The 12,672-nt window shown below is 39.4% G+C and overlaps 1 protein-coding gene across 6 annotated transcripts in view; it reads left to right on the plus strand.

The window, feature by feature from the left end:
* LOC135172751 (hemicentin-2) overlaps window positions 1-12,672 on the plus strand; it is a 114,985-nt gene that overhangs the window by 67,973 nt on the left and 34,340 nt on the right. For all 6 annotated transcript variants that reach the window (XM_064139082.1, XM_064139080.1, XM_064139079.1 and 3 more), the window contains 2 exons: window positions 2,003-2,344; window positions 12,385-12,507. In XM_064139082.1, the coding sequence (XP_063995152.1) occupies window positions 2,003-2,344; window positions 12,385-12,507 (465 nt within the window). The remainder of the gene's footprint in view (window positions 1-2,002; window positions 2,345-12,384; window positions 12,508-12,672) is intronic.

Genomic DNA, 12,672 nt, shown 5'->3' on the forward strand with positions numbered 1-12,672 from the left:
ACCCATTTCATTGAATAAAAAATTCCATCACATTTTAAACATAGGAATGAGAGTTCGTCATGACTCATGATACATTTAATAAAATGACAGGATAATTTTTATGAAAAATTTCTCTTCGTGCAGGTGCATAATAAAATACGACGTATGAATTACAAAGGGACAGGGCATAAACTCAAAAGCCAGTTCATATCTTCCAGTTCTCACAAAGGTTTCAATAAAACCGAGAGCAAATAGGAGGTTTTCAGCAGCATATTACATAGAATCAAAATCCAATATAGAGTGCAGAGAAAAAAAAAAGCTAAGGGAAATGGAGAAACTGTCAAAAACCGCATCGCCCAACTAGCTCATCCTCGATTCTCAACGCCCTCCTCCGGATATTGTGAAATTTCACAAAGTACCCGGGCTCGTGAGGGAACAAGTTTTAGAGAGGAACAACGAAAGAGAGAAAGAGGACTGAAAACGACAGTGGAGGGATGGTGGAGAGCGAGGAGCGTGAAACGATGCACCACGTGCGCCAAATGTGCTTCCAAGAGGCGTTGGCAAGCACCAGCGGTAGTCGAATACCTACAGCACGGGAGACGTTATGTGTCCATATTAACACCTGCTGTATGCTCGTCCAGACCCTATCCCCTGGATTGTACAGTTTTTGCACCAGTGTAGCCGTCTACAGCAGGACCGAGGGGAACAGGGGCAAATGACATTTTCCCTCGACTCGGTTTCTTTGGGCCAAGGCGATAGCGCGGAGGTACGATATAGGCAACGTTCTTGGGATGACACGGGAGGTGTCGTTACATCCAACATTCACCGGGTACTGGTGGCTCGCCTTTCCGGGCGAGTGGGCGCCAGCATTGCGCATAGGGTGCGTCGAGTCCGGCTCGTTGAACGTTAAATAATTCGTGGCACCGGCTGCTAGGACGCTACTGTGTACAACGTTTCAGTTTCATTTCGGTGGAGGTATTTACAATGATTTCAGTCACATGGGGTGGGAGGGAGGGGGTCGGCGAATATGATTTTGAGAACACTTGGAGAAATGACGCATTTCAATAATTTCTGAAGGAAATTGTTTATTCAATTGATGATTGAGCTTCAACTTAAATGTAAATGTAATGTACTCACTGTTGCTCGCTATTATTTAATCGAGAGTTAATGGGAATTACGAAAATTCTGGTAAAAATTTTTTTGATTTTTTAATTAATGAATATCAGAATTTAATTGGAAATTGGAAAAAACATTCACCTGAATTTTTCGCGTACGAACGACCAATCAATTCAGCATTATTTGATTTATTTAAATAATATGATGATACCAATTCATTAATACCGTTATTTTCATGAATTGGTAAAAACAGGATATTCACTGAATTTATTCGATTTGAAATCAAACACGATAAATTAGCGATTACGATCCGGCCGGAGGCATCGACCATTACTCGTAGATGATTCTCGGTATCACGTTTGATTCAAGTTTGAAATTTTCCACCACTGGGGAATATACCATCGCTTAGCTTACATTTTCCCACACATGCTTTGGGTCAGAGGTAAACCTTTATATAAACGACACGGGGATCCCCCGGAGACAGTGTTTCCCAACTAGCCAATTATTGGAAAGTCTATATATTTCTACAAGGCTAAATAACATTTCAACTCTCAGCTCTCATGAGTACATACTCGTAAAATTAATGTTGAGTGGTTTTCGAGTTGGGGGAGAGGAGGAGTAAAGCACTTCAAAGCGCTTTTTTTACGTAGGGTAAAACGCTTTCTGCCCCGAGAATTTAATGTTCTGTTTATTCTGCATGCTTGTACACCGTTATCTGTGTTGTACGATATGGTTCGGAGGCCAGAATACGTTATCCCCAATCGCTGATTTATGTCTGCCCATCGCCGGAAAAAAAAGAAATTCATCCCCCACCCAAGGTGAAACAATAAAATACGATAGAGCAATTTAGTCTCGTTGATATACCGCAAGTGTCCTTGGAAAACTTTACGAGCCATTCGTGTTTCAGAGGCGCCACGGGGGACTTATCTCCTGATAGATGGAAGACGTTTGGACCCGGGAAATCAGTTTGTACCGGTGAAGGAGGGCTCAGATCTGACACTGGAATGCGCTGCTGAGGGTGGCAATCCACCTTCAATCTTGTCCTGGGGTATGACACTCTCTCAAACAACTCTTGATGGCCCTGAACAGCCACCGGACAATCTCACTGTTGTACCGTCTGCACGAGGCGGCCACAGTGGTGCACATCTCAAGGTCCTGAGAGGACATCACAATGCAACGATTATATGTACGGCACGTCATGTCACATTGGCAATGCCGTTGAATGCAAGCATACTCCTTGATGTACAATGTAAGTACCTATTATCGATCACATTCATGAAATTTCATGCATCAGTGATGTTAGGATGTCTTTATCGTAAAAAACCGTCACTGCATAGAGGGAAATATTCTCTAGTAACACCGATAGCATCTAAACATTCTCCGATTGCATAATAGTAAACAAATGAGCGGGCCAAGTTTTGCAGGTTAACAAATCCCGAGTGCTAATTTTTACGGAATAATTCTTTCCGCGAATAATATCGACCTATTTTTAGTCATTCCTCTATTAACTTGAATAAGACATTGTCTGTCACAGCTGTGCCAAATGCTATATATTATGTATTTGCTCATTAATCAAATACACGACGCGATAAGCGATAAGAGGCGTCACCAGCGGCGGTGGTGGTATGATAAAGAACGTCATGGCGTGAGCTGTAATGTATAAAGCCATTTAGTCATGTTAAATATCAGAATGACTTGTAATGATCGATCCAGATTAATTTGACAATTATGATTCTGAAATGGACGAGAAGCGATCGAATCATGTCGTTGAAATTAAAAATAGTCTCTCGGGGTCGAAAAGTATTGGGAACATGCTCGGTTGCTGAGAATTATGAACATTAATTCTTCTTGGGGATATTAATTCTATTTAATGATAGACTTTTGATAGGATCTTATTCTACTTCACTTTGAAATATATTTCATTCGGCGGGTGGCAATATACTTCAGTTCAATGAATTCTATGATTTTTTTTTTATTCTTTATGGGTCTCTGCAGGAACGGGTGTCTTGAATAATTCATCAATTGCAATGTTATTAGTTCCTCCATTTCGTCCCTGATTTCGGATCCTCTACTTCTGTTTCGTAAAATTACAAATCGTTACATTTCTGACATCTTCACTGGGATAATATCTGCGAGGAGAGAATACTGCGGGGCCATTTTAGCTGAACTTTAATGAAATTGCACGGCAGTAACTATCTTTTAATGGAGATTCACTCCCAACAAAGATTTTAATACTCGACAATCCATCGCGGTAATGGTTGCAATATGGGATATCCAGTTATTTTTGGGGTTGAATTTGATGGATATTCACGAGTCACACCCGCTTCTCTGGCATCACATTTTGACGTGTATGCATAATATCTGGGAATTTCTATGCAACTCCGCTTAATTACGTGATTACACATAATATGATGCAATAGAATTAGCAATCTTTGTCGGTAGAGAAATGAACATTCAAATATTAACGTGCATTGAGGATAGTGTGCAGTCGCGCGTCAGGTTTCCTATAGCCAAAATTTTGGAGGGATGTTTTTCGAAACCGATCCATATTAAACATCTTGACTATTAAAATGTTGATAGTCCAAAATTGATTAGTATAAGAAAACTGTTTATCGAACACTTGGCGGCAAACGCAAAAATTCTTGAATGTTGAAAGATTTTTATCAAAATTTTTCTCGTTGGGGAAAATTATGGAACGACTTGTTGTCCTCACGGCGGCGATTCATCGGGCGAGCAGTTAAATTGTACGGAAAAATCGTAGAATTTATGTGGTGATTCATACAATTTTAGTTCGGATTCGCTTTTTTTTAAATTTCACTTCACTCGCAAATTATGTTATGCAACGTAATCTCTATTTTTCCCCCGCGATTTTTATTTACTTTTTCCTCTGTATATCTACAGAATTTAATTGCATCAAACCATATCTATTAATCTAAAAAAACTCTTACTTATTTGAAGACAAACTTTATTTGATCAAAAGAAATAATTTTTCTGCTCTGTAAAAAAAGTAGTGCGAATGACCACCATTTGGTGTCCCGATAAGTTCATACCCTTCTGTTTTACTGTGTGGGTGTGGTCCTGAGATGAGTCTTGCTTCTCTGAAACAGATAGAGAAAAAATTGTACCCCTTTTTCAAATTCCCACTCGGCAAGAAATAGATTCACCTCCGAAATCGTAAAAAAGTACTTCACTGAGCTCACCATAACCCCATTTCATCAATTTCACCTGGTTCCACAGACCTTCCGTATCTCATAAAAACCATTTGACTACTCTTCAGGCAACTTTACAGCAACTAACAATATGTAACCGACCATATAAATTCACCTGCAACCTCGTCGAAATTGAAATATAAGTTTAATTAAAGCCAGATCTGCGCAGTGTGGACTCCATAACTCTCCCTCAACCAAGTAGTATAGTCGATACTTGTACCTCCGGCTTGTATTATACTGTACAGTTTATTTTCTCTGCCTCTTTCGCTACTTACTCCCAGGCGGCAGGTCTCCACAGGTCCTTCTTCAACATTTTCCCTCGACCTCGGCTGTTTTCCTCCTTACCTGGCTTCAAACCCCTCCCTACAGTAGTATTGAACCCCTTGGAAAGTCTTGGAAGCACTGCAGTAGTTTCCTCGGCAGTTTTCTGGAAAACTTGACGGTGCTAGGGATTAACTCTCGTACGAGAAAAAAAAAACCCAAGCGCTCGAGGAATGTCAGTTCTTCGAGGGTGTTGAATATAGAAAGAAAAGGGAGAGTCTTGACTTAAGGGGAAAAAATATTATTAACATTTTTTAAATTTCCCATCGTTCTACAAAATCTGTCACGAGTCATCGTTTATTCATTTTTATCCTAAAATTTATTCAAAATTAATTTATGGTAATTAATTTTTGTTCTCAGTCGAAATATTCGTAATCATGCTGACTAAGATATACAACAAAAAAAATCCATTTCCATTTGACTTAAAATAATAAAAAATCGACTTTGAATATTCCGGTTTTCACTTTAAATTCTAACAAATAGTTTTTCCACTAAATCTACAATTCCAATGTTCCCATCTGAGTAATAATAACTCACAATAACAGTAAAAAAAAATATTTCCACCCACGACTGGTGAGGATTTCCACGCGCTTCGAAACATATATATCACTCCAAACGTTTCGTTCCACCTCTGTTAGCTATCCGTTTCAGAACTCCCGAGCGTATCGTACACTTCTTCTTCCATTTTGTAGTCTCTCTTTTTTAACGAGTATTTTCAACAGACTTTCATCCCTCGCGATCATCTTGTCGCTCGTCTCCAACTCATCTTTTTTTTTTTATTTCGCCCCTGCTTTTTCCATTTTTTAACCTCTCCCTGGCAAAGTAATTTCCGGGTAATACTGCTTTATTGCAAAGAGTCTCAACTGGCTGATCACTCGATGTAAATTCTCCTGATGGTGCATGACATATCGAGAGACTTTGAGTTTAACAGTCTCCAATAAAATTGGCGATGACACGAATTTCACGGTTGATCTGTCACTGAATTGATATATGCGGGTACTCGAATGTTACAATGGGTTATAGGGGCGCTGATGGAATCGCTGGCCGTTGTTGTTCTTTTTTTTTAGCAACTGTGCTCCAAGGAAAACAGTGGAGTTTGAGGGGAAAGCAATTGTATATCAATCCACTGGATATCATCGTAAACAGTAATTTTACGCGGGTCGCGAGAGATACTGTTCTGTGTCGTGATTGGATGGTGCGATAAGTACATTTTTCATGAGGAATTGAAGTCTCCGTAACGCAATAAATTGGCAAAGGGATTGGAGATGATGAGGGACGGGAGGGAATCTATTTTCCTGAGAAAAGAGGGAAATATTCAACGGATAATCCGGCCTCAAGGTTGATAGGGGAGTCGAGTGGATGATGGTATAGACTCGGGTAATTATGGGTCTGTATGTTCAAGTTCTTTCATGGGCATGAATAGTGTAATATGAATTTTTTTTAGTGGATAGATTCTTTTTTACGCGATATAAAAAGCAAATTGGTTCTGGTATTTCCACGTTTCGTCTCCTTCTCCTGGCCCTCGTACTCAGTGATCCTTAGGCTCTGTACAGTTTGACCCAGATATCATGGGGACGGGTAAATTTACTTGCAAATTGAATGCAGTTGTTTCTCAAAGAAAATAATGAATCGAGTTTCACGGAGATCCGCACTGGACTGTTTGTCTAGAGTCAGTGAAGTTTACTTGCCTCTGTTTTTTTTTTCTGATTGCTGTTTATGGAGATGATTTAAATTATCTCGGGGTATATCTTTATAATGGCTATGCTCTTGGTGGATGTCAATGTCATCCACAATGAACGATTTTATTATAGTTGAACGGGTGCTTGGATGCAAGCAGTTTAGGAAGACCCGAGCCATAGTTGCCTCCTTCAGCCGTTGGGTGTTTCGCTATTCACGTCGGAGCCCGGCTTACACTCGATCAATCATATTCAAATCTAGCGTGACAGTTTACTCACTTGAACCAGTATATTATCCTTGTAGTTGGAAAACGTGCTCACCTGGAGTTGATACTTGTTGGAGTAGTTCTACCCCTTGTCTATGATTTTTCTGACGTGGATCGGCTTTCACTTTGGGGTGTGACTTTGTTGAATTCAGAAATAGGTAGAATTCTACTTTTTTTTCGTACTCCGTCTTAATTTAAGACGCTTCATTTGCTTTTTTTGATTTACTTGGTTCAAATTATGATTCAACTTTCTTTGTCATTACAACGGAAAAGTTATTTGATCTATTTCTCCGGCATTTTTTTTACCATTTTTTTGCCGGTCTGTTTGAATTGTTGGAGACAGGCTGAGTCTTAGGATTCTGTGAGTTTGCTGATTGGGTTAGGACCCCAAAGTTTGTGAATAGTACGTGGCATTTTTTTTCTACGACGGAGACGAAGGGTTCTTCGTAATTGATTTACGAGCGGCCCTATCTCGATGAGCTACGGATGGCAAAATGACACACAGTGTCACAGGCGAACAAGTATAAAATACATCATGATTTGACAAGTGTGAAACTTGGATGCAATACCTCGTTCTCGTAACTCACGACTATCATGAACTCACCATCAAAAACCCGTACGAGTTTTTCCGGGAGAAATGAGAAATTCTCGGTGATTTTTCCTCAACAGAATTACCCCTGGCAATCTCTTCTCCCCAGTTGTGTGCACCACTGTTTGTACATGACGGAGCTAGATACGCCGGGAATCGACCGACCTCTCGACGTCCCGGCATTTGATATGAACTCGTGAAAAGTAAATAAGGTGAAAAAACAAGTCCAAGGGAATAGATCGTGTGGAGGGAACATTCTTCGCGAGTAGACGAGAAATGATTGACGCAAAATGCAGCAAGATACGGAATTCCAGAGTCAAATAATATGGAAGTTTCATTGCTGTTAAATTTCTTTCGCGTCCAAGTAAATAATCTGAGGAATCGACAGATGATGAGGAAACCGATACAATGATTTCATACTTTTTTTTTATACATATATCATAGACGAATTGTTTAATCTGGAATAATTTCAAGATTGTAAAAACCTATTTATTGAAAAATATTCCATGAACTGGAGCCGATGTAAATTCGTCATTGTTAATAAGAATATCTCACGAAGTGAATTGCCAAATAAATTCGGAATGAGTTTGCAAAAGTAAATCACAGAAACTTTCTCATCCTTGATGAAAATGTCTCGTCTTGGGTTTTCGAGTTTAATACCGATTTACATGTTTCTCAAAGTGTTACCCGGAAGCTACTCGCACGGCTTAGTGAGTCTATCCCTTAAGTGGAAAACTAAAGCTCCACACCCCACTGGGGCTCGGTATCCGTCAGTTTGGTATCTCATTTCATTTCACTATTCACTTGAGGTTTACTTTCTCAGTTTAACGTCTTTTACTTTAACCATCGACTTTAACTACCCGCCGATGTTGCGTAAGCCCCAATAATTATATTGTAATACAAACTTCGGGGTAACGAGAGATTTCAGGGACATCAAAATTATGTTCCCCTTCTTTTATTAAAAAAAAAACTTGCGCAATATTATTTTTATCCTGCTAAAATTACTTTTCACCATCAATTTACTTTATGTTGCCGGTATTACACAGGCAAAATTCAGTGTGAAATATTTGGTACACCGACACGGGTTGGAGCAAGACATTTCGGTAAAAATAGTTTTTTCCATCAATGTGGAGTATCTTTTTTTGATGACTCAAATCAAGAAAAAAGTATCTCAGTTTCAAAAACTCATTTTTCAACTGCATTGATTTTTCCATAAAATACTTCATTTTCAATTACCCATTCCCTCGAAACATCAAATGATTTTATCTCAGTCAAGTAGGCCACACTTATCACGAGAGACCATTGGATGACACTATGAAGATAATCTCATTCCCTCATCATCACATTAATCCTGTCCTTCATATTTATTTTTCAAAAATCTATCAACTGATTCGTCTCCGTTTCCTCATCAAAATGAATCATCCCAACGTATAAAAAGGAAATTGCATTCATACAAATAACTCCATTTCCGCCGTGAGTGTGATCGACACGCAATTCTGAAACCAAAAGTAAGGAATAACAAGAGAAAAAAAAAGAGAGGGAGAGAGAGAAAAATCCCCTTTGAATTGGTTTTCCGGAGAAGTCTTCGAGTGCTTCGAATATATATTGACAGTTCGGGAATGTGTATAGACTATTCCCCCTCCTCGCACTCGATACAGCAGATAGTGGAGAGGGTGACTTACCCCGGGTGTCAACGGGATCCGATAAGACGCGTCAACCTCCAGCAGCCATCCTCCTTTCCAGATTTACATCTCAAATTTATACAGGACGCGACTCGTTAACAGACTGATGTGTACGCCTAGGCGTCATCATATACAATGTACAAACAGATTTCTCGTCTCTTTATTGTGTCACGTGCAATCAGTCCAGTGATGCGGAATAAAACGGGTGTATTCATCGAGATGTCGTGTATTTTATGAATCTCATCGCTCTCCACCACCGCAATTAGATAATATTTCAGGCTTTCCATCGGGCTCTTTGAAGGGAAATATTCTATCGAGGGAGAAAATAATTTAGCCCCTGATGAAAGCCAAGTCTCTTTACATTGTCAACGTACTTTACCGTGATGGCGTTTGTCGTAAAGTTTGCTGCATAAACTGAAGCCCAGTTCGCCGATCTATTCTATTATCGGGTATCTGATAGACTCACCTCGTCCTTCACCAAGTTTCAGCCGAGCGAGGGTCGTCTTCTCTTTACGATCACACGTGAAATTTCTTCTTCCCTCGGAGAAGACAGTAAATTGTCATCCTCTTGCAGAGGTAACGATGAGTGCACTGATTCGAATTTTTAAATTAAAATTTATCGTGTATTTCACGGAGGTAAATATTCAGTCAAAATCACCCAAAAATTGTTGATTTATTGGTAAGAAAAAAACAACCGAATATGCACTTCGCTACTTGGATTAAAAAATTTAGTTTAATCACATTAATTGGGAAGAAAATTGCGAAGTAATTAGTACAAAAATTGTACTGCACTTACATCCGCGTAATGAAGCACTCATTTTTCTTCCAGCAGTGTTGTTCAGGTAATTAGAACCACAAGTTTAATATTCTGAAAGTATTTCAATTAACGTGGATCAAAAGGACTGGTTTCTACACTCAGAAATTTGGCGAAGAATTTGAAGTTTAATTTAATATGAGTGAATTTTCCCTACGTCTCAGTGGGTGGGGGGAGTATGTTTCTGACGTCGTGAACTAGCACGTTTCCAGTTATTTTCCTTCCACATAATTGGAGGAACTTAACTAAACTAAAATTTACATTGTCAGCAAAAATTATTCCAAAAGCTTTTTACCCGAGGTATGAAATCGAATTGCCAATCCACGAGGCTAAGCTAGAATCATTATAATTTTGAAAATTCTTCAATCTGCCTAATTGCTTTCCATCCAATTGGGGTTTGTCCTTCTGGCGAGTCAGCTACACGTGTCCATCACAATTTACTTTATTTCATTTTATCTATTTTTTTTTTACTTTCATGCGCTGTTAGTTGCAGTAATTCGTAGATCCACATAGCACTAGATACATATACATACAAGTTTCCCTTGGCCTTCCCTATTCCTCCAGCACGTAGAAAGAGAATGGCGTGTGGACGACACTTCATTAAAGCGACGCGACAGCGATTTTCTTTCCGCCTGGACTCACACGTTCATCGGCGGGAGGTGGTGGTGGTGGAGGAGGGAATGAGACAAAAAGTGAGATAGAACGTCACTTCTCTGTCCGCAATTATATTCCTCGTGCTTTGCACGGATTTATCCGCTGGTGTGTACCTTCTGCGTGCCACTGACAATGGGTTCCCCTTGATTGCTTGTGTTTTTCACTCCTCTCTTTCTCTCTCTTTATTTTTTTTTCTACTCTTCCGTTGTCCATTGTTGTTTCTCGTGTTTCATTTTCAAAATGATGCCCACGTGTCTGACTATTTCTACTCCTCTTTCACTTCAACTTCACCGGGAATTCCAGTCAGTGACAACGATGAGGGTGAGAGGTATTAATATTGAGTGGGTTTTCTTCGAGAATCAATTTAAAATCTTCGTCAAGAATTTATAAAGAATGTTTTTAAAAGTTATTCTAGACTTTTGCGTTATATATGAATGGTTCCGCTTAAATAATAATGAAATTTTCGTGTGATTGCACTTAAGGCGATCAGACATTTTGATTAATTATGGAGCTTCTACTATTTACATTCGTTTTTCTCTCTCTACAGACGATCGAAAAGGTTTGGGTTTTCCCCACTTTGGAAAGGAATAAAAAAATAGTTTTAATCGTTCATAAATATTTGATGAGCTTATAAACGTGCCATTAGAATGAAAAAGTGAGGAAAATCGGTAAATACCGAGGGCGCTAGACCTGTCTCTCATTTTTTTTTTTTTTTCATTAAAAATACAATATGAAAATGCTCGGGTAAACTTTAATCGCTCGAGAAGAAGACTTTGAGGAGTTTTACACAACTTTTCAGTGACAATTTGCAAGCATTACGGATAATCTTGTGAGGAGAATATTAAACTGGACTTTGGCTGGGACTAACACAGAGCGGAGTCGATCGATTACAAAGTTCGAATGAGTTAATAATGAGGTGGATTGACGAGATGATGTGAGCCGTTTGGGGAGGGGGTGGTATAATATGGTGGAAAATAGTATGGGATCAGTCAGTCGGGGGGAGACGGAAATTTCACGTGTGAGAGTGGAAAGTGACATGAGATTGTAATGGACGTCGGAATAACTTTCTGCGGAAGGACAGAGTTGGGGTGATACCAAAATGGGGATTCGTGTGCACTCGGACATGCAAAGTGACAGCTGGTAACGATAATAGGTGTCACCGGTCGTGGTTGCGAATTTGTTGAGGAGGAACGGGTGAGATTGTAACTCGGAAAATTGTGTGATGCTATCACGGCAATCTAGTGATATAGGAAATTGGAGGAAATGTTGGTACTGAACAAGAATAATTCCGAAAACTCAACTTTCCTTTAATATATTCAGACCCATTCACGAAGAAAAATCGTGAGAAAAATGACAAAATTTGACTTGGCAAGTTTGTCTGTCAATTTCGTAAAATTTCCCCACATTTCACTCTAGAATTATGGAAAAGATATGAAATTATTGCTGAACCCTTCTCTCTCTCCGTGTAAAAGTCACTGATATTTGAGGAAGAAAAAATATTTTCTATTTCATTTGTCGTTCCTCATTATGGTACACAGATCCTCAGCAAGCTGACTAACAGGTGCATTGATGAAGAGGTTTCATTAAGCTCGCATTGTCCCATCCGCCATTATGATTCCTTCTGAATAACTCAGTACCTGCGGGGAACGTCTGGAATGCGATGCCACTCCAATTCAATGTACTTCCAATCGCGACAAACCACATAACCTACGGTATTATTTAATTAGAACGCCCGGAGGAGAAGGACGCGCCGTTTCTCTCGTTGAAGGATATCGATTTTGTTTTCCAATTTCAAAAACAATAGATTACAGTGCTGGGGAAATGGGTCAATGCGAGCCTTATTTTCTTAATCAGAAATACTACTTGAATTTTTTTTCCAACTGCTCCTGATGAATAGCGGGCATAGAAAAAACATTAGCGCAGGAAAGAGTAAGTGGGTCACGTTCTATTTTCGAAGCAGGGAATTTTATGCGTTCCTTGTCCAATTTAGGAGGGCTGAGAGCGGAGTGTTGGACTGATTATTGAGTGGGCTAATTATTGACAGTTCTGTGACATTAATTGTTTGACACGTATTTCAGATACTCCGTCATTCGCAATAACGCGCTTACCCGGCTTTGGAATACCCATCGTAGAGGGGATACCCGTTAGTCTGAAATGTGAGGTGGACAGCAATCCGTCAAGTCTACCAGTGTGGCAACGTGGTAAGTGGAGCTTCCTTTTCATGTTTTTTTTTTCAATTTAAACGTCAAAATTTTCGAAAATGACTTCACATTTCGATGCGGTAAATTTTAATTAGTCAAATTCCAGAATAACAAAATCACTCTGGTTCCAATAGTCAAATAATTCGCTTCAATTATGGCCTGCAA

Source organism: Diachasmimorpha longicaudata, chromosome 2, assembly GCF_034640455.1.
Source record: "Diachasmimorpha longicaudata isolate KC_UGA_2023 chromosome 2, iyDiaLong2, whole genome shotgun sequence".
Taxonomy (NCBI): Eukaryota; Metazoa; Arthropoda; class Insecta; order Hymenoptera; family Braconidae; genus Diachasmimorpha; species Diachasmimorpha longicaudata.